This window comes from Gouania willdenowi, chromosome 18 (genome assembly GCF_900634775.1).
Source record: "Gouania willdenowi chromosome 18, fGouWil2.1, whole genome shotgun sequence".
Taxonomy (NCBI): domain Eukaryota; kingdom Metazoa; phylum Chordata; class Actinopteri; order Blenniiformes; family Gobiesocidae; genus Gouania; species Gouania willdenowi.
Genome location: NC_041061.1, coordinates 22,667,421 through 22,691,287, shown reverse-complemented (window position 1 = coordinate 22,691,287; position 23,867 = coordinate 22,667,421). Strand labels below are relative to the sequence as shown.

Genomic DNA, 23,867 nt, shown 5'->3' with positions numbered 1-23,867 from the left:
GCTTGTTAGCATGCTGCCGAGCAGCAAGAGCGCGCAACGTTGTTCATCGGGAAATTTTCATGGATAATTGGTAGCTATGAAGATTAATGTGCATTAGTCTCACTGAACAGCATGAGACGCCAAGGACTTTAAAGCTCTGCAGCTTTTGGTGCAGATTCTAACTGACTTGTCCTTGACACTGATTGATCACAAAGTCACTTCCAACATGTGTTTTCAATACGAGGCACTAATTTTACGTCATACTCTCTGAATTTCGCTTTTGAATTCCCCAAAGAGTCCATTTGTCTGCACCGCAATTTATTACCAATTACTTCATTTGAAAATGCACACCAACCAGTTTAATAGCACGCTACGCTGTCATCATCTTCCTCTGCACATGATGGACTACAAATAGATTAAAACTTAATCTAATTCCAACATTCAAGATTACAACCTACTCACTGCTGAGAACTGTGCAGCAATAACTCAAAAGCAAAACCGAGTTCACAGTAATTCACATTTATATCTAAAATATGTGAAGTGAAATTCATTGATTCCCAATTTAACCTGTTAGATATAACAAGTGATATACAAAGTCAAAGCCATAAATTCAAATTATGTAGATGTTAAAAAGTAGATCTGTAGCAAAAGATGCTAAATTCAGAGGTGTGTGTTTTCTGAAGTGCAAAGCTGATGTTTTTACGTCTTGTTTCCACCATTGTTTTCTGTTATCAAGGTGAAAAAAAAAATAAAAAAAATTCAGCTGACTCCACATTAAGCAACTGCAGAAGGAATAATGGGTGTGGCTAATTGCAATGCTACTTTGGCCAGATAGAGCAAGCATTATATACCCACCTGCCTAAAGGAAGACGTGTGCACAGTCATAGAGTAATAGTGTTGCAGTTAGCACAAGCAGTTCAACATAAAAAATCCGCGTATCATTCGTTCATTCATTTTTCATTATGTAACAAAAACATGAAAAACGAAAAAAAAAAAAAACCCCACTCATTATTTGATATTTGTTTCCAAATCCAAAAGGAAGAAACGGAAAATGCCTTGTTTTTTTCAAATTCAAGCTCTTTTGCTTCGGTACAGAAAACGAACAACGGAAAACGAATACCGTTATTTGTTTTCTCCATTACCGATTTGCCAAAGTACGTGACCCGGAAGTGTACTCTCATCCGACGCTAACGGCTATGCTAACGGCAGTGCGGCATGACAAGATCGCTGCTTCCAATTGTGCATCCGAAACGTGTTATTTTTGCTTTATCTGATGTTGGGCACAGAACCTCCTCACGGACATTTCGGAGGATTTAGAGACTCCTGAGTGTTGCAGAGCTAAAGATATCTTGGAATGTGTAACGCTTCACTTCCGGCATTTTCCGTTTTTTCATTTTGGTTTTGGAAACAAATATCAAATAATGAGTGTTTTTTTTTTTTTCTTTTTTCATGTTTTTGTTACATAATGAAAAACAAATGAACAAATGATACACGGATTATAAAACAACACAGTCGTGATGACATTTATAATACAATAAATCTGGTTGAAGTGCAAAGCTCTTGTTTTTACGTCTCGTTTACTATTATCTAGATAAAACATTTCCGCTGACTCCACATTAAGCAACTGCAGAAGGAGTAATGGGAGTCAGGAACACAGAGTACCATTGTCATAGGCCAAACATTGTTAAGTGTAGTTTGATTAGTTGTATTTCATTTCTGTACAAAAAAATCAGGATGGCCGAGTCGTCCAAGGCACCAGACTCAAGATTCACCATCTTCCATATTGAAGAGTGGTCTCCAATTGGAGGTGAGGGTTCAACTCCCACTCCTGGCACATCCCTGTTGTTGTAGTGAAGTCAAATGGTTGGTAATTTCAACACTGATTGTTCAAGTAACTTTGGGAGCCTGTGGTTGGATGACCGGCAGCGGAGGGGACAGACAGACTTGAGAGCAGAATTCAGTTTAAACTTTTTTAAATTTCTTTTTCTTCTTTGGCTGGTGTAACATATTTACAGTGAATCCCTAAAACAATAAACCAAAAAACTGAGCAAATCCTGAACATATCTACTATGTAACTCTGTTTGTTTCACCGTCAGCTTTATCAGTTCTGCTCACTCAGGGCTCCTCCCTCTTACTGAGACTGAGCCTCCATTTATAGGCAGTCTATACCTGTAACTCCTCCCACAGGCAAACCACACCCAATCTAAAATCAATTAACTCAATAACAAAATATATTCTCATGAAGAACAAAACATGAATTATCCAAGCATCCATAATAAATGAATGTTAATTCATTCACCTCCAATGCTTTAAAAATCCATAACAAACAAAAATGACACAAACACCCCTGTACAAATGGTTTGTCCCAACACCAGTCCACCAAATACCCCTATTTACATGACTTGGTTTAGTCCCTCTGGTTTCCTGCAAACCTGGAAGTGCTGCTGTTGAAATGGTGGTGAGTTATCTGCAAACAAACAAACAAACAAACAAACAAACAAACAAACAAACAAACACAAATGCTGGTGGGCCTTTTCTTGCACAGTGGAAGTTGTTTGACCGGTAACATGGTTACTGAAGAGGGTGCACATGAATAATGAAACCAGAACAATGGTAACAGACAGGTGAATGGGATGATGATGATGATTAGCTGACTGTGCTCACTACCTATAGTGTGAGCGTCACGGCTCACCCTGTGACAGAGCCTTTGATAGTTTCTCCAATGCCACATTAAGCAACTGTAAAATGAGTAATGGAATACAGTGGACCATTGTCACACGTCAAACATTGTAAAATGTTGTTTAATTAGTTGAATTTAATTTCAGTACAAAGTGGTTGAAGGCACCAGACTCGAGATTCACCATCTTCCGTATTGAAGGGTCTTCTGGTCTCCAATTGGAGGCGTGGGTTGAAATCCCACTCTTGACACATCCCTATTGATGTAATGAGGCAAAATGGTTGGCAATTTCAACACTGATTGTTCACGTAACTTTGAGAGCCTAGAAGAAGCACTTTTGATAGTTTCTCCAATGCTAAATTAAGCTACTGCAGAATGAGTAATGGGAGTCAGGAATACAGTGGACCATTGTCACATGTCAAACATTGAAAAGTACATTTTAATTAGTTGAATTGAATTTCTGTAGAGTCAGGATGGCTGACTGGTGGTTGAAGACGCCAGACTTAAGATGAGGACCTTCCTCATTCATGGGAATTCTGGTCTCCGAATGGAGGCGTGGGTTCAAACCCCACTCCTGACACAACGGCTTAGGAGTTCTTATATTATCATAATATTTAGCGTCATGTAGCAATGGTTTCTATCCTGGTAAAGTTTCCAGTTGATTTTCAGTTTCATTGACAAATATCAGTATTTACTGGGAAACTATTATATATCAAGTATGAAAGTGTTTTTGAAATGTTATTGTATGCTGGAGATGCTAGTTTAGCTACAAACAGGTTAATAGGTTGCGTGTCAGGATGGCAGAGTGGTCTAAGACCAGACTCAAGATTCACCATCTTCCGTATTGGGTTCAAATCCCATTCCTGACACATCTCTATTGGTGAATAATCAACCAAAAATGGTTAATAGTTTGATCATTTCTCCAATGCCACATAAAGCAACTGCAGAATGAGTAATGGAATATAGTGGACGTGTTAAACATTTCTGTAACTCAAGAGATTTTAATCCAAAAACCTCCAAATTACACTGCATCACCAAAGGAAACCCAACAAAACTTTGAGTCACGACATAAGGCAGATACAGGGTGGAGCTACTAACTGGAAAACTAGAAATTAATAAATTGGTTTTCCATTTCCAGCTGATAAAAAAAAAACAAAAAAAAAAAACAGATCTGCTTTATTTCCAAACAGTTTAGGATTTAGCTTGGTAGACTTGGTAAATATTTAAAGTTGGAATCCAAAAGGGGACCAACATGTCCACAAAGTGTGTGTGTCATTTCAATGTGAGAATGTGTTTTTTGTGTATCGCCGCCTCCATCCTGAACATGAAATATTCAAACCTACCGTGATGTTCCAGCCCCTGATATAAACGGAACGTTTCAGCCCAATACAACTTCTCTGTCCATTTATTCCCAACCAGCGCTAACGGCCAAAGATGCTGACGTGTGAATTATTCAATATGATCACCTTTTCAACTTCTGACGTGGTCCATTAAAAAGAGATTGTCTTCTCACACGGACCACTGAAATATACATAATGCAATATTTATCCTTTAGCCATGGAATTTGTTGTAGTGTTTAAAGCAAAATTATGTTTCAATTATTTTCAAAAAGTTGATTAAATATTTGTCATTGGGTTTGGTTTTTTTTTCTCGTTGACTTTCATCTTTGCTCACATTTGTGTTGGGACTCGATTTAAAAAAAAAAAAAAAAAAAAAAAGAAGGTCTAATTGATTAGAAACTTTGTAATGAATTCATCTAAATGAATGGCATTAAAAATATTTGACACAAGAAGCAACGTTTTTTTTTTCCAATTTAAATAGATTTTATATGATTCAATCAATGAAAACAATAAATGAGCTTAAACAACAAAATTGTGTTTATTTTTTTCATATATACATAACGTGCAATATGAATAAAGAATATTATGATTGCATTGTTCACAAAGCACAGACTTAAATTTAACTAAGCTTTATTCATGGTTTTCCAGATTTTTTGTAAACTTTCTAAAAAATCAGTTAGTTTTTGTGTATTAAAATAAACGAGTACAGTGCTCGTCGGAAGTATGTATTCATATAGTGGGAGGAGCTTAAGTAGAGTTGTCAATAATGGCCAAATGAGTATGTGTTTGAAGGTTGGATGTACAAAGAGGTGTACATACTCTGTCGTGTTATAAAGGGGTTTATTTGTGCGTGCAAAGTAAAATAGTGTGTGTGATTTCCCTGGTTTAACTCTATGAGACATGTGCATGATAAATGTTTGTTGTTTTTTTTACTTATCTTTCTATTTTTTTCTTCGTTTGGTGTATTTTTCTGTAATGTATGTTTTTTGGAGTCATTATGTTTCTTTCTGTTGTCTTTTTGTGCATTTTTTGTATAATTATTGTTTTTGTTGCCATTGTAGTGTGATTCTGAAGTCGTTTTGTGTATTTTTGTATTACCACATAGATAATAATCATAGAATAAAGGAAAAAGGAAAAACATATTTATGAAATAGTAATAATTAAAAATAATAAGAAAGAAAGAAAAATAATAATAGTTGGTTATTGATGGTAGAAGGATGAACTAGATGTATATATGTATTAATCCAATGATTAATGATGATAATTGAACAAATAGTGATAAGAAAATAAAAGGAAAAGGAAAAAACATATTTACAAAATAGTAATAATAACAAACAATAAAATGAAGAAGAAAAAAAACAGTTGGCTATTAATGGTAGAAGGATGAAGTAGATAAATACATTTATTAATTCAATGATTAATGATATTTGAAAAATAATAATAGTAAGTGAAGGAAAAAAACTAATTTACAAAATGGTAATAATAATAAAGGAATAATGCGTGTGTTCAAAGTGCATGCTGGGAAATATAGTTGGCGGAGTACGCACGAGTCTCCTCCGATGCACGCTCGGTAAAACGGGCGGAGCAAGTTCTCATCCGGGGATTTAAAGCGGACTTGCTGAGAAGCGGACTTTGATTGGGCCGCGCGTGATGACGTTTCACGAGTCCACGAGCACACACGTCCGCACAAGTACACAGATTGAGAAACGACCGGCAGCGCAGACGGAGCCTGCTCTGTTGATTCACGAGACATCACTCACATCGCGAGAGCCAGAGCCATATAGATGTAGATACAGAGTGCTAAATTCAGATGGAGGGCAATAAGTGAAGTCGCTTGAGAATCTGCCGTCTGAAATAATCAAAAGACCCATGTTTTTTGTAGTTTACGGCTGCTCCAATCGTTCTAATCGAGAAAAGGAAAAGAGATTTTATAGAGTACCAAAAATTGTCGTTCACAAAGGTGGGAAATATAAGGAAAAAAGTGGATTTTAAACTTACGTCTGCGGTTGGGAGGAGCAGAGTCTGCTGATGCCCGTGTCTGAGCTAACTTTGTTTTGTGGCTGTGTTTATATAGCATTAGGTTGTCGTTAAATGTTCATTTACTATTATTTCCTTTCTTTCTTTCACCCCTGCTGCACACTGTGCACACAGTAAAAGCTGAACACCTTAATGCGATTCATAATCACAATAGTCGCTTAAATAGCCATGCGTTTTACTGTAATGTGCTGTTTTTTGGCTGAAAACAATAACAAGAGTGTGTGGATAGCAAAAGACAATCGCCGTGGATGGTGATCACCCCTGCCAAGAGCAGGGCGTGAAGTTTGCGTCTACAGACACGCCCACTCACGCACACGCATGAAGGCCCCAAACGGCCAGTTTTTAGAAGCGTCATTAAAGTGACTCTTCAAAGGGCGAAAACTCTGGGAAACAGGCGAGTTTGGGGAAAATAAACCTAAAAAATGTATGTTGTTGGGATTCTTAGAACAAATGGAGATGGGTGAAAAATAGCATAATACTGGACCTTTAAATAATTTGCTTTAAGGAAATTAAAGATAAACCCAGTATAGTTGAAGAGGGAAACCTGACCTCCCACCCAGCCCAAGCTACCTTCAGTCCGTCCTGTAGCTTTAATTGGATTAGAGACTTAGAAACTATTACTTAGTGAGATCAAGTGTGAACTTTGACCCCAGTTCCAGCTGGTCACTGCCAGTGAAAGAGTAAAACGGGTAAGTGGATTGACACCAGCGTAAGGGGTTGCCGTACGTGAGCTCCTCTGATCGCTTTGATCCGGTATGAAAGCTGCAAAGGTTGAAAGAAAGAACACAGGCGTTCATTTAAAGTTCAAAGCACACGCTGCGAGCAGTCAGAAGCTTCCACATTGAAAAATAAAATGAAAAAAAACATTCTTAAAGCTAAATAATGGAATCTTAGTGTGTGAAGTCATCATCTCACCTTCAAGAAACACAGTGACAGTTCAGACATGGGCAAGTGGCGGCCTGGGGGGCCACATGCAAAAATGACTCCAAAATAACACAAAACTCCCAAGGACAACAAAAGTACACCTGACTACAAAAATCAGGAAAATATACAAAACAAAATAACAAAATTAACTTAAAAAAACAAACAAAGCAACATCAAAAATCCAAAGAATTACGCCAAAAACACAAAAATAATTGTACATTTTGTTTTTTGGTTAATTTGTTTCAAAACCAAATAAAAAAAATAGAAAAAACATTTTTTTTTTTTTTTTTTTTCGTTTCATTAATTTAAAACCAGTAACAGGAAAAAACCAAGTCCTAAAAAAACTGTGTATTTCTGATCGGTTTTAAAATCAAAATAATAATCGTAACACATAATATTGTTTTTTTTTTTTTTAATTAAAAAAATAATAAATAAATAAAAAAAGCGCAGTTGATTCTACATCTATACCGGAAAAAATCTGTGAGCACGGCAGTGGTGACGAGAGAGGTGGTGTAATGAATCTACTGGTGCTCCTCATTTCTTGTAATCAACGTCTGTGTGTTGACGGCTGCCGTTAGTTGCTCACGGTATTATGGTATTATATCATGCAAAATGAATATATTTTACTGCCCTCAAAAAAGCTGTGCAATTGTTTTTGCAAAAATGTCAAATGGTAGAAGTTCCAACATCTATTGTTCCTCACACCAGCCTCACAGTCACCTGGTTATTTGGATACTGTTTGGACCGTAACGCCGCAAAACAAAACATAAACGTGAGCAGCTTTTTACGAGCTAAAACATCCACAAACTGCATGAAAACAGGACCCGAAAACTGCTGACCTGGTCCAGGACCTCGGGAGGGAGACCAGGTGCAGCGGAATTCAGTTCTCGCTCTAATTTCCCCGTAAATATCCAAATATCTCACAAATGAAACAATACTTTTTTTTTTTTTCAAACAGAAAAAACGCTGCTTGTCTGGTTTTTGATTTTTCCGTATTTCTGTTTTAGTTTTAGGTCAGTAAAACAAAATAACCACACCGTGTATTTGTTATTTTGATTTGGTTTTAAAATGGAATAACCGAAGAACAAAAGAGTACACAGATTCACAAACACACCAAATGAGGAATGCACAAAAATACACAGAACATAAATAAATACACTAAATTATTTCAAAACACACAAAACCTTTATTTCAGTTTCAGAACCAGAAACTGAACAGTTTAGGACAAAGACTTTTTTGGCGCCAGTTTGGTCCTTGCATTTCAATAACGTGGCCCATGGATCCGTCACATTTTTGTGACCTCCGCTGTGATAAAAGTTGACCATCTCAGACATCGTTTTTCTTCTCAGAATGTTTTGATTTTCGTTCCAATTCATAAAATATACATCAGTGTATAAGTATGTAAAGACTGACTCTTCCAACAGGTTTTATATTCCTTACCAGTCAAAAGTTTGGACACACCTTCTCGGTTAAACTCTGTCACATGGGGAGGCAGAGAACCCTAAAGCAGACACAGAATAAGAGGGTTCCCTTCCTTTAATGGATAGCCAGAGGTTCGGTACACGGGAGTCAAACAAGCACGTGTTTCCTGAAGAGCATGCAGGTTCATAATCCGGAGAGAGGTTCAGAGGTTTCCGGCTCACAGGATGGCCCCTCCCACACCTGAACCTACGTTCGGAGGTTGAGCGGTTATTCATCTCACTCAGCAAGTGCACCCCTTTTTATGTACAGTGCAGTCCGCCATTTGAGTTAAATGACAATAATAATAATGTATTAGATTTTATATAGCGCTTTACATTGGATTATTCTGTCACTCCACACTTAGTGGTGGTAAGCCAGTATTGTAGCCACAGCAGACAGACAGAAGCGAGGCTGTCATAGTGTGCCATCGGTCCCTCTGACCATCAACACCCACTCACACGCTACAATCGTTCTAGGCAATGTGGGTAAAGTGTCCTGCCTAAGGACACAATGACAGATACCCCCCCCCCCCCCAACCACTGTTTTAAGTGTTGTGTTCATTTTTTTTCTTCTATAGTCTAGTCCAGTGATGGAATGAATGAGTGATAACACACATTTTAAAGAATCTCATTTTGTCAGTCAGTGGAATAAGACAGTATTTAGTGATTCCTGAATAGATTTATTCCTATAGATTTTCCTCATTCATGGTCATCTGCCTCCTAATGTGGGACCAAGACTGACCTATTGTTCAGTTCATGTATTAATCAAGATCATTTAATCATCATTTTGTGATTTTTGTTGTTGTTTGCCTGTTCTTTTTATTATTTAGTATATTGTCCTCACGTGTGTTTTTGTTGTCATTTTGTGAGTTGCTAGTAATATTCGGTGTGACCATTATTTTTTTAACTAAAAAACCCTCCATATTTGTAGTGCTTTGATTTGTTAATTTTCCTCTCTCAAGTACCCCCCGTAGTGCCATTGCGTACCCCTAGGGGTACACGTACCCCCATTTGAGAAACACTGTTCTAGTCTATACTGTTTTTCTGATAATACTCCATCCATTTTTAGACCCGCTTGTTGCTTTTTTCAGGGTCGCGGGGGTCTGCTGGTGCCTATCTTCAGCTCTGAAATGGACGTTGGGTGTGGGTACACCCTGGACCAGGCGCCAGTCCATCGCAGGGTAACACACAGACATCCACTCACAACCATTCCTTAACGGTCATGTTTTTGGATTGTGGGAGGAAGCCCATGCAGTACGGGGAGAACATGCAAACTCCACACAGAAAGGACCCAAGTGTCCACCCCCTGGGTTGAACCCAGGACCTTCTTGCTGTGAGGCTGATAATACTCATGGTCCCTATTGCTTTTCCTCAATGAAAAGAATGTATTTCTATTGCCATTGGTTCACTCTGCCTAAATAAACAGCCAGACAGACAAAGAAATGGTGATAAATTAAAAAAATAATTTTTTTTAGTTAAATAAATAATAATATTTATGATTTAAAGTGGTGACGTATGAAGTTAACAAAAAATAAATAAAAACTACAAAACTTTGCATTAGTTTGTCTTAGCCTCCAAATAAACATTTAAACACGTATGTCGTTTTTTTTCTGTTATCTGTACTTTACTTGAGTATACATTTATTTATTTACTTTTACTTCTTACTTTTTTCAACAAATATCTCTACTTTCTACTCCGTACGTTTAAAAAAAAAATGAGCTTGTTACTTTTAAGACCTTCGAAGATGACGTCATGACGTAAAAAGATGCAAACATTTTCAAGTTCTTAGAAATGTTAAACTCAAAGCTGCTCGGTTTTTTTTTTTTTTTTTGAGCATTTGCAATTTTTTTTTTCTTGATACATTTTATTTAAGAATGTTATTTATTATGAGTGCTAACTTGTTGCCATGTACCAGTATTCTACAAGTTCTTAAAAAAAAAATCAAATATATGGAAATTGCTGATTTAAAAACCCTGTCTTGTGATTAAAAGGACTTTTGTTTGACTTTTTTTACTTAAGTACATTTAGTAACATGTACTTTTTACTTTTACTCAAGTAAGGGAGCAACTTCAATATTTTTACGTTTAGCAGAGTCATTTTTTATTCAAGTATCTATACTTTTACATGAGTACTGAAGACCAGATGTGACAAGTAACAAAGTACAAGTATTTTTTTTCTGGTATCTGTACTTTACACGGGTATTTGATTTATTTTTTGGGCGACTTTTTACTTCTAATCCTTACTTTTAAAAACAAATATCTGTACTTTCTACTCCTTACATTTAAATAATGAGCTTCGAAGATGACGTCACAACCTAAAAATATGCAAACCAACAACAGCAAAGCTGGAGGAGAAGCTAGTGCTCGTGCTAAACATGCTTACAAATATTGTGAAATTCTCCAGGTGTTCATAAAGGGTAAACAGATTGAATTAATATCCATGGACCAGTTTTCTACAAGTTGTTAAAAATGTTAAGCTGAAAGCTGCTCTGGGTTTTATTGAGCATTTGCACCTTTCTTTTTCTCTTCCTTCCCACACTTTATTTAGGAATGTTATTTATTATGAGTGCTGAATTATCTGTGTGTTCATAAAGAGTCACGATTTAAAGTGTTATCATGTGCACAGCAAAGAAATATGTTTCCCTGCACAATGAAGTTTCTATTTTGCTCGTCACCACACTGGATGCCACAAAAAACTAAAACGAACAAATGAAGAGAAAAGTATAGAAATAATCATTATAATAATTTAAAAAGTAATAAAGATAAATATAAATATGTACAAGGTAGAAAAGTCAAACATAAAGTGCGCATAGTGAAATATGTCCAGTTCTATTGGCTGTTGAGGAGTCTGATGGCAGAGGATAACATATTTAACTTGTTGCCATGTACCAGTATTCTACAAGTTCTGACAGATGACAATAAATCCTACACAAAAAAAGGACTGTTCAGAACAACCTAAGAATGTTTGACCAGAGAGACATGTAAACCCATGTAAATTTTTGATGTACAAAACAGGGGACGGGACCTAGATAAGCAAACTGCTTCTCTCGTCTCCTTTTTCGGCATGTACCAAAAAAAAAAAAAAAAAAATGTAAAAAAAAGTCAATGTAACCATGTCGGAAATAAACTGAATAAATAAATAAATAAATAAAAATAAAATTAAAAAAAGGAATTTATTATAGAAGGGACATTGGTTTTACTTTTTACATTTTTTTTTTTAGTTTTACTCAAGTAAGGGAGGAACTTTAATACTTTTACTTTTACCAGAGTCATTTTTTTTAGTCAAGTATCTGTATTTGATCTATTGATCTCGTTTAGACGAGTACTTTTGCCACCTCTCCACACGTGTTTCAATCCTTCTGTGGCGCAGTTGTGTCCGTGTCCGGCAGAGGGCGCCGCTGCGTCATCCTGTAGCCGCTGCTTGTCTCGGACACGCTCCCACGTTGTTCCCCTGTCTTCTTCCCTCCTTCACACACACACACACACTCACACACACACACACACTCCCTCCTCTCACAGCACACACCTTTCTATCTCCTGCCAGCATCAACGCGCTCTCCATCACTTTCGGCGCTTAATGTCGGCGCACAGCATGGCCCCTCTGCGCCCCGGACCGCCGCTCTCCACCGCGGTGCGCCTCTGCCTCTCTCTGTTGGCCGCTTCGGCCTGGATGGCTCTGCCGGGACTTGTGCACGGCGGCGTTGGACGCTCCCCGCTGGGCTCACCGGCACTCCCGGAGGATGACGCCGTGTTAGCCCGCTTCAGGAGAGCCACATCCCGGGATAAACAGATGTCCCTCATCAGCAGCTCGTTCGTCCTCAAAGGGGACGCGACCCACAACCAGGCGATGGTTCACTGGACCGGGGAGAACAGCAGCGTGAGTGCACAACTCCATCCATTTACAAGCACCTTCATCACTACTTCTTCATCACACAGCACGGGGAACAAGTTCGAGTCCTGCTGCGCGCGCACGCACACACATGCCCAGAGGTGCGCCGTGCCCTTTGCGCCCTCAGGTGCTCCGTCAGTAAAAAAAGATGCTTTGTACTTTGCAGGACTTTTGCAAACATCAGGTCAGCCTGTGATGGACAAGGGCCGCATTTACTCCCGCGTGTCACACGTGTGTTGTTGTTGTTGTTGTTGTTGTTGTTGTTGTTGTGTGCTCCTCACCCACAAACAGAACCTTGCGCTCCGCTCCGCATGTGGAACTCCTGCTTTCTTTGTGCGTGGCAGTGACGTAAGCCTGCGAGCTTTCTAGTGAGAAAGTGACACATTGTTGTTCTGTTGATCACCTTCCACCCTGCACCTGTTCACACCTCATCATCCGCGAGGGCTCCGTGGTTGCGCGTAATGGCGCATGATCACCGCGCGCGCGGAGCCTTGTATTTTATTTTATTTGTACGTGAGCAGCAGCGCACATGGCTTGTGCTTGTTTTAGCCTCGCAGAGTCATAACTACAATATTAATTGTGCTTTTTATCCATCAATATTCCAAAAAAAAAAAAAGGTTCTTAGTTTGAGGAATGAAAACAGATTTGTGTTGGTTATAAAAGAAGCAGACTTTTTTTTTTGTTAATTTCTCTTTATCCCACTTTAAAGCACTTGTTATAAACACATACACACACATGCCCCTGGGGGTGCTTCACAATAGTAGTATAAAGGACAAAAATAGAACAAGAAATTCACTACAAAACTGCAAATATTACTTATATTTGAGTATTTGGGGATTTAAAAAAAATCACAATCCAGCTAATAGGCTTAGGTTATGAAATCGTTTTGACTGTCACGTAAACAAAAGCTGTCATTGTGATGGATGCTGGCAGATGACAGAGCTGTGTTCATGGTGTATGTCTGGGACATCGCAGGCGGGTAGAATAACAGTGGTTTGACCCGATACAACTCTTTCATTTCCGATATAATACCGATATTGCAGCCTTGCGTATCGGCCAATACCGATATTGATCCAATATCAGCATGAATCATACATACTTTAGTTTTTCATTATTATTATTTTTTCTTCCTTAATAATAATAATAATAATAATAATAATAAAAAACTTGTTTGTAGTGATGACTGTTAGAAAAGACTTGATCAAGTGATGTCACTCAAACAGAGAACAATAGTCAGCAACAGTAGGTATGAGAAAAACTGACCCATTTATTATTAAATAATTGGTTACATACATTTTAACCTTCAACATAATATCTACAGTATTCTACAACTGAATAAAATAAATAAAACATGAATTGGGATAAAATATAATCTGGAATTTTGAATTCGATATCTGTGTATATATTATACACAAGTATTTAATATATTTACAGTTAATCAAAAGGTACATTTATTTGTAGCTGTTGCACATTTAATACATGAGGCAATTTAATGTGCTTTGCATGATTTAAAAGTGCAACGGAAAACAATAAAAAAAGAAAAGAAATCAACAATAAAGACTGTTTGCGATCAACAATTAAAACATTAAATGAATGAATAAGGAAATACAAAGTACAGCATGGTATGTAATTTAACATTTCAAAGTTTATTTATTTACAATACCTAATGAATAATGTTATAAAGTCATCATGTAAAAAAAACAAAACAAAAAACCAACAAATAATTGACCAAAATTAGCTTTTTCCTTTGTTGCCATTTACAACATTACGAATGCTAGCTAATGTATACTTTTAATTTTGTAGTTAACGTAGGGGTTTAGTTTTTATGATCACTGACACTTATATTTGTACTTTACAGTGTGAAATACTAGTTAGCAACACAGACAATTACGTCAATAAAACGTGACAGCTAGCTTCGCCTTTTAGCTTTTAGCTAGGTAGCATGGGTGTATTCTTTGTTCAAAATGTCAAAGCACATTTTCATACATGTATTCTTTGTACTTATATCAATATTTTAACCAGAATGTAGCTGCTGGCATAATATGTGACTGACACGCAAACTAAAAAGTACAAAAAAATAAAATGTTTGATACGTCTTTAATAAATTGTAGTTTGACATGAGCGTGGATACAAGTCTATTTTGTGCATAAGATTGCATAAATCAGTAAATATTGATAGTGACTTTGATTGATAAAAATGTGGATTTTCTATTACAGAGCATTCCCTATTTTGTAATGAATTTTCTCACTCCATCTTCTCCTTTTTTAAAAATATTTTTAATAAAGAGGCCCTGACAGGCTCTGCCAGTGGACGGGGGTCCAGCTTTGACTTATCCTCAATTAACTTGGCTTGGCTACGTACTTTGAAAAGGTCGACTAGGCCCAGTTCATCTCAGACTAATAAACACAGACAAATGGTGCCATTCAATTTCCTTAGGGCTGACATTTATGAGCGTCATGCCTTTTGATGGAGGGAGGAAAGAAATGAATATCTGCCTCCTCTCTTGTTTCAGCGATTCATTTTTGAGTCTTCAAGTATAACTCGAGCCCCTGATGAAAGGGTCAGGAGCCTGAAGGACTTCTGTAGTCACATTTGTCTTGGTGTTGGATTGTCAGTTACAACAGCATACCAGCCATTCAGCACATTAGTGTGTTGTTCATGTGTTAGGGCTCACATTCACTGACTGTAGAGCATTTACACAGGAGTGACTACTCTCCATGGAGCGGCTTATAAAAAGGGAAATGGTGTTTCTAATTCCCTGATCCTCAAACGCTAATTTTTCCTTTACTTTGACAAGGCTTGATTGGTCATAGATGACTTGCAGCGTACATTATATCTCTTCAGGTAGTTTCCTCAGTGTGTTTTTTTGATAGAAGAAACAAAAAAGGTGGATTAGAAACAAAACAAATAACCTCAATATTATTTGATATCACAGCCTTTTAACTTCGTTTCCTAATATTATTAGACCTATAAATAGGGGTATCGGTACATCCCTAAGGATGAACATCTTCTCATTAGGTAAACTAGTACGTTGCCCGTCGGAAGTATGTATTCATATAGTGTGAGCTTAAGTAGAGTTGTCAATTATGGCCAAATGAGTATGTGTTTGAAGGTTGGATGTACAAAGAAGTGAACATACTCTGTACTTTGCGGGTGCAAAGTCAAATAGAGTGTGCAATTTCCCTGGTTTAATTCTATGGGATATGCGCAAGATGTTTTTTGTTTTTTTTTTTTTGTTTTTACTCATTTTTATATTTTTTTGTTGCCATTGTAGTGTGATTCTGGAGTCATTTTGTGTATTTTTGTATCTTTGTAAGTATAGTTTTGTGCATTTGTATGCTTTTGAGTCATTTTGTATATTTTTGTGCATTTCTGTTGTCGTTTTGTGTACTTTTTGTATAAATATTGTTTCTTTTTTGTTTTATTTTACTCATTTAGTATGTTTTTATTATAAATACCTCATGTGTGGTGTGTGCGTGTGTGTGTGTTCACATGAAATGTTTGAGACGCTGATAACCAAACTCCATAGTATTGTGGCGCCAATCAGAAAAGCAACAAAACTGTGCAAAACAAAATGTAAATCTCCAAACTACATTAGTGAGTAAGTGAATTCAAGTGTTATCTACAATTCGGCTGTCTTTTTTTTAAAAACAAAAATCATTGTTTACCTTCAAACCAAGTGGTCAGAGCTTAACTTCCATGTGCAGCACCACAGAGAATCTGCAGTTTTCCAGATGGAGTATTGAACGGGTTGAATTCAATACCGACTCGAGTGAAACAGTGCGTTAGTGAGCAATTACACAGACAGTTTTATGGTTTAAACAATGGGAAACTTGTCTGCAAAAGACTCACCAGTGGCTGACGGTTTCAAATGATCAATTCAGAGAGCTCCGTGTTTGAGACGATAGCATAGCAAAGCAGGAAACGCCAAACTTGGTGTATCATGCAAGTTTCAGACTGGATAAATTTCCCCAAATAGAAGTTAGCATCTGCGTTTGTAAGGCTATTTGGATGAGATGTTTGAGGTACTTCATGTAGCTCAAATCCAATGGAAATAACTTGATTTTTGATTAACTGTATTGCTGGATTATCTACGTCACTCTTTATTAAAAACAATTACGGGTACAAGCTTGTTCTCTGAAGGTTATAAAACCCATATTCAGAAGTTAATGGCATTTAGTAGTCGTCGAGTCGAGACAAGTCTTTTGAAGCTCTTGGTCTTGTCTTGGACCGAAGAGTATCTTTTTTGGTCTGTTGCTTTTCCAAATCCATTTTTTGTTGTTTTTTTCCTTTATCAAATATTGTATTGTATCGTTTTTGCAAACCCATTATTGTATATCTTATTATCAGTGTTTGGAATAACGTCGTTTAAAAATAACGGCGTTAGGTAATGGCGTTTTTTTTCTAACTATTTACTTTTTACGCCGTTACAACGCCGTTAACATTACTTGAACGTTAAATGCGGTGCGTTACATGTATTGATTGAATAAACTGTTATCTGAAAGCACCCCTGGCTTCATATGCAGCTGTCGTGAGGAGGTGGGTTAAAAACAAGGTGAGCGATTATGATTGGCTAAGGCGGCGTCATGTTTCATGGTAGCCAATCAGAGCCTGTGTTTTTACACATGTGCCAGCACACGCGCCACACACACACAACCACTACAGAGTTGATGAAGTAGCAGAGATGGTGAGCGTTGAGAAGTCTGATGAACAGATACAAACACTACTTTAAATTAATTGTGGTCAAAGTCAAGAACGTGTATGTGAAGTGTTCATTATATCCATGAGTGAAGACTTTGTTGACATCCGTTGTAAGCAACTCAAATTTAATGAAGCGCCTCACAACGACACACATCTAAAAAATCTGAATTATTTGACATATAGCAACTTTTTTTTAACAGTAACGCAAATAGTTACTTTCCTCGGTAACGAGTTACTTTTATTATAGAGTAATTCAGTTACTAACGCAGTTACTTTTTGGATAAAGTAGTGAGTAATTTTAACTAATTACTTTTTTAAAGTAACGTTCCCAACGCTGCTTATTATATTGTAAAATCAATGTCGTCCCATCCCTACTAACTGGTTATAAGTCATTCTATCAAGCTACAGTCTTTAGGTTAAGTTGTGTTAAAGCAAAACCATGAACAATATTTTGTGTGGGCTGGGGAGACCGTGGCTCAGTGATAGAATAGGTGGTCCAATAACCGAAGGGTTGGGGGGTTTGAATCCTGTTCTATTCAATTCATTGTTGTTGTGTCCTTGGGCAAGGCACTTTAGCCACATTGCTTTGTATGAATGGGTATGAATTGTGCATGGATGTTGGTGGTCGGAGGGGCCCTAGGCACGAAATGGCAGCCACGCTTCTGCACCACCACCGGAGTGACTGCTGTGAATGAATAATAGTTTCTGGAACACGCTTTGAGTCTTCTTGGAAAAAAAGCACCACATAAAACCAAGCCATTATTATTATTGCTGTATTCAAATGATGAATAGTAATGCACATTTTGTTTTACGTATTTTAGCTTGATTTAAATGGACTTGATTTATTTAGCGCTTTATCCCTACCGAGGTCGTTTCAAAGCGCTCTACAATATCAGCTCATTCACCCATTTACACTCACATTCACACACCAATGGAACAGCGCTGCCATGCAAGGCGCTAATCAACCAACAGGAGCATCTTATGGTTCAGTGTCTTGCCCAAGAACGCTTTGACACATAGACAGGTACAGTCGTGGGATAGAACCCCCAACCTCTCGATCAGAAGACGACCGCTCCACCACTTGAGCCGCGGTACCCTGTAATTTAATTAGCTTAATCATCGAGAACCAATTCTCATTTGCAATGAAGACAAGTGTCGGAAACATAGAAACATGGTGGCATAGAAAGTCCGTGAGTTCGTGGAGACATCCTGTGCAGAAAGGCAAAGCTGTAGAACATGATACCAGCCTCTGAATGAAGAGAGTCTCTCTTTTTTGAAAGAGCTCCCTTTGTGCTGCGCTCGCTCTCCCTCCTTGTACAGTTGTTGACTAGCCCCGGGGAACTCTGTGTTTGTACTCTCTCTATTTCTATCTCCTCTCTATGGTGACAAACGGCATCACAGTACGCTGGTGTGTGTGTGTGTTCCAATGAGTGCATCCACACTGGCCAACCTCAACATTTAATACAGTTTCTCAGTGTAGTGTGTGCTCTGATTGCTGCACAAAATCACATTATAGGTTACAATTGTCAGGGCACCTTTTTTTTTTGTTTTTTTTTTTTTAAATTGCCAGTGTGTGTTGCTTATTCCTGGCAGGCCGTCCCGCAGTAGTCTAAGTGATTAATGAGCAGAAAAAGAGGTGCTGACAGTCCTAACTCGCTACCTACCCTGCACCCCCAGGGGAGAAATATGGGCAATTTTGGCCACTTCCTGGTCCAAGAGGCCTTCTGGGTGAGAATGAGTGGAAACAGAACATTGGCTGTGTGAAATTATAAATATTTAGGGATTTAATTGGAATACATTGTTCGGTTTTGCTAATATTATAGATTTCTTTATCCATCTGATTTCCTTTTTAATAGATTAGCAACATAAATATTAGCATTTCTGCACTTAGGAAATCAATTTTGTTGCAAAGAAAGGATTTATTAAAAAAAAAAAAAAAATCAATGTCATGGGGTGACAGCTGATTGTGGGGGTGTCACCAATTGATTAAGAAACAAGGTTAGCTAAAATAAAACGCACTGCTCTTTTTCCTTTTAGCTAATCACCAGGTTGGTCAGGCACCTGTTACTACACTACACTATTATTTGACATTGTGAGCGTAAAGCTATCATTAGCTGGGTTACTATTAGGGATGGGAAATAAGAATTTTGCGATTCTGATTCCATACTGCTTATCGATTTAATTCCTTATGGATTCTCATTGGGTGAGGGAATTAAATAATGCAAATTGATTTATTTGCTTTAACTCTTTATTATATTATCTTTGTCTCTTTAATTTCCTGCAGGAATATCAGCTCTCTTTTAATCCATGAGGTATAGATTGTTTTCACTGGATAATAATATATACAAAAGCGCTGTGTAAAATTGATGAATTATTATTATTACAACATATGACACATTTTGGCTACAAACATTTGAGAATATTTACAGTGCTCCTTTTGAACTTGAACAACTTGATCCAAAACTAATTCAGACATAAAACAAATAATTCTTCTGTAAAAAAGCATGTTTACCAAAAGTACAGCTGTACTTATTGTGATGTATTTAAACGGAAAAGCTTTAGTTTAGCCTTTGTTTACATTTCTATAAATGGACCTTCAGAGACGCCGTCCCCGGTGTTACATGTGACGTCATCAGCCGTGTGTGTGTGTTTGTGTGACCATGTGAAAGAGCAAACTAAAGACAACAATCAGTACCAGTCCGTCTCCGGTGTCTGATTACTTGTTATGAGGACATAAACTGGCGACAAGGTGTGTGTTCTTGCTGAAGTTTGTTGTTTCTGGAAGAAAAGTCCGTTCAAGAAGCAACTTTAGCGTGAGTGTACAGAACCCGTAAGTGAGTAGCGTAGCAACAGAGACGCTACAAACACATCACGGAGGACAGCACAGCTGTGGGTGGAGGAGGTGGATTGTCCTTGGTGGACAGCAAACAACTATATGGTGGAAGGAGCTTCACTTGGTGCTAGCATAAACACAATATACAGGACCTGGAGGAGTTTATCGTTACGTATTTGCGACATAAGAGGAACTGATAAGCGGAACTGAAATACGAGCAAACAAACAAATTCCTAGGAATTGGATTACTGGGAGCTGGTTCTCAGCAAGAACCGGTTTTCGATTTTCATCCCTAGTTACCATTACCCTTGGAAAGGAGGAAAATCTAAATAGCGCAATAAGAACTGGTGATTGGAACGCCGGCATTTTGAAAAAAACACTTATATACCGCAAAAAAGTTTTGACGCTTTCATGAGGAGGTATTTCAGACGTTTCGATATTAAAATGTGTCGCAAAAGCGCCATGGAAACACTTTTTCCGCAAATACACGTGACACGCTATACCTGGTCACATGATCACTTCTCTCTGAGAAAACAGCGTGGTAAATGTAAACAGAAGTGGAGACCAGAACATTTCTCAGTATTATATTTAAAAAAATGTTACTGCCACGTTAGACATGAAACAACAAAAGAATACGGAGTGTTCTAAAGAGTTTTTGAGCATCCGTCTATCTGCAGCGAAGTCTCGAAGTTACGAGGCTCCTGCCAAAAACAACGTCCAATGCAAACACATTCAAAGCGCAGTTATAGATTTTTAGATGTAAGGTTTTTTTTTTGCTTCTCAGCTGAAGACGGTTTGGTAGCCATGTATTGTACCAACGTGCTATGCTAAGCCGCAAGTAATTTGAAAATATATTTGACATGATTCTGCAAATATAAACATGCCGACGATGACAAAGCTAACTTGCCTGTTTTAGCACATGTTCTATCAGGTTTTTCTTGCTGCAATGTAAAACACTTTTAAAAAATATACCTATACCTTAAATGTTTTCTTTTAAGGAAGTTAATTGTATTGATGACATATGTGTCAGCTTTTGATTCAGTTTGTCCTCATCCGCCTTGTTTTTTTGTTAAATTATTATCCCGTGACAGCTACCTTAGCAGGGTAAATATATGCATTGTCACTCTTTGCTACCTCTCTGCGTTTCTTTCATGATGTTTCTTTATATCCATAAAGACCATTGATATCGCATACCCTTCATCTTAATCTTCAAAAAAGATAATTCCACCTTCAGATAGCATCACTATGATCAATCAGGTCACAGGATTATCTGCATGGAGCTTACGTCTGGTTTTCACCTGACATTAGTTGAATTTTAATTGTGTGTTTAGCATGATGCTTATACAGTGGGCCGTTGCCTTGATTTGTCTGGCAAATCATGGTTCCTGCAGGTGTGTGTACACTTGAGTGTTTGCCGTAACAATACACAATCACGCTGTGCACACACGCACACACGCACACCCACTATTTCTCAAGGATCGTGACTTAATGTGAAAGTTATTTGTTCACGCTTCACGTGCTGAGTAGACGGTTCATTTGGCCCGTGGTTGTTCAGGGTTGGAAAATTGTTTGCACATGTGAGGAGAGCCTCTCTTCCCATTTATCTTGCTCGTCCTTGTTTATCTCGTCTAAGGAGCACCAGACTGTAAATCACCTGACCAGTTCTTCATCTTTTTTAATGTGAAACCTCCACCGTCTATGAAGCACTAAGAACATAGCTACAGGCTCACAAGCCAACCTGGCGGCCGTGTGACAACTGCAAATCATGTCAGTGTGACTTATACATTGGCAGTGTGACAATATCTCGATACGGCAATATATCGCGGTATTTTTTCGCACGATCGATTATCGATATGCTCGTGCTAAGTATCGATTTAAAAAAAAAATAATAATAATTTAATACATTTTTTTTTTTTTTTTTCAAAACTTTTTCTGCTTTTTTACTAAAATGTGAAGGTACGTCTTCACAGAAATTGTGTCACTGTTTGTTGAAGGAACCAATATTTTGTTTACTGGAATATTGCACTATAATGGTGTCACTGGTAAGAAAGACCCTATTTTTTGTTTACAGAAAGCACTATTGGAGATACTGTACTTATTGTGTATGTTGGTATGTTGACACTTAATTACAGAACTTTATTGTCTTTCAGAGATATAAAAGAAGTGTATTTTTTCACTTAATCTTTTTTTTTTTCTTATGTCGTAGATTAATTAGATTGATTTCTGACCAATATATTGATAATTGCAGTATCGTCATATCGTGAGATAAGCGTTATCGTGAGCTTTGTATCGCGTATTGTGTCGTGAGGTACCTAGAGGTTCCCAACCCTAATATACATACAGTATGGCTTTTGCCTTGGCTTTCATTCAGGAATGATAGATTGAGGGTAAGGCTGCACAAATGATATAAAATCAAAATCAGATTATCTATTGTGAGGGGGATTGTTGAAAAGTCAATATCGAAAAAAAAATCGATTTTCCCGTTTAATCGCGTAATCCCGGCAAGAGTCTCTTTCCCTTTACAAACTGTTGAAAAACAAGTTTCATACTTGAGCTGGGCAAAAAAATCGATTCAATCGAATTTGTAGATAAAAACAAAATTTCAGCAATAACGTTGCACATTTGACAATATATATGATGTCTGCAGTCATTTTTAAGTGCAATAAGAATAATAATAATCGAAAATCTAATCGAAACCCAAATTTCTTTAGGCAAAATCGCCCAGCCCTAGTTCAACATGATGTGAATTTTGTGTGAGGTGTTTTTCCTAATGCAAGGTTCACTTTTTAAAAATGCAGAGGTATTGATTTTTGGTTGTGCAGGTTGTTATTTTATCAATCCCACAAAGGGTTTAACATTCTTTGTTAGCATTTGCACTTTATTCCCAATACGGACAATTATTTTCACTTTTTCAATTATAAGAAAATACTTGCAATAACTGAATCCAGTGTCGTCTTTTTTGTTTTTCTAAAGTAAAAAAAAAAAAATTAAATCGGCTAGATAGCTCAGCTTGTTCCTGTAAAAGTCTTTAGCATTAGATGACTAATAACAGATCAATGTTTTGGTCTGGCTTTGAGCAAAACTACTGAGGGACTTCAAACTAGAATCTTTAAAGGGCCTAAAAGTCCCAAACCCCTGTGATTTATGCGAGTGTGATGCTGTGTACTTGTTTCCGAGCTGCGGCACATAAAAAGACTCATCTGCTTGAGCACCTCACATATTCTTTGAACTTCCATTTCTTTATTACGGTGTAAAAATAAACCCAGCGCGCGTTTGTTTTTGTACTCGTGTCCTGGTAAACAGGAACTTTTTTCTTCTGTGTTCCTCTTCACTTCATCCCTCTCTTCGTCATCTGCTGTCATGGTTTAAAGTTCCTGAACATGTTGCCCTGGCAACCCACACTGGAATCCTGTCTGGGTCTTCCAGTGGTTTGGTTCCTGATCTGAATCCCGAGTGGCCCTTGGACTTGTACTTTTCCCTTAGTTCTGCATAGTTTATTGAATATTCAAACACCAGTGTATATTAGTCATATTAGGATTGACAGAGTGGCCATAATGTGTTTGAACATGTACTGTTTGGAGACTAAATCATTATGGATGCCTTATATAATATAATAACAACTGGCCACATATTGAAATGCCTGTAAAACAAACTGCTGACTGCAGGATAATGTCTAAGTAAAATGTTCTGAATATTTTGGCCTCTGTGTTTCCTTTTTAAAATTTCATAAATTCTGTTTTAGGGTACATCCATTTCTGTTTTTTTTGTTTTTGTTTTATCGACTTTGAGATATTTCATGTAATTACTGACACGCCACGTCTCAAAATCATGCCAAAAATGCTGAATAGGGACTAATTCAGGTAAATCTTTCAATACCTCATAAATTAAGATGTTCTCGCAAGATTTTCTAGCGCAAGATTATGCGCTACAAATCAAAAGTTCATTTTTTTTCATTTTATTATTTATTTCATTCATTTAAAAAAAAAAAAGCAACAGCATTTACACGAATGAAAAGGAGCAGAAAGAAG

At 37.4% G+C, this 23,867-nt stretch overlaps 1 protein-coding gene across 1 annotated transcript in view; it reads left to right on the top strand.

Annotated features, from left to right (window-relative positions):
• Positions 1–11,899: 11,899 nt before the first annotated feature.
• The window catches only part of sorcs2 (sortilin-related VPS10 domain containing receptor 2), a 462,702-nt gene continuing 450,734 nt past the window's right edge, over positions 11,900–23,867 (top strand). The window contains exon 1 of the mRNA XM_028475153.1: positions 11,900–12,293. Within this exon, the coding sequence (XP_028330954.1) occupies positions 11,994–12,293 (300 nt within the window). The 5' untranslated portion in view covers positions 11,900–11,993. The remainder of the gene's footprint in view (positions 12,294–23,867) is intronic.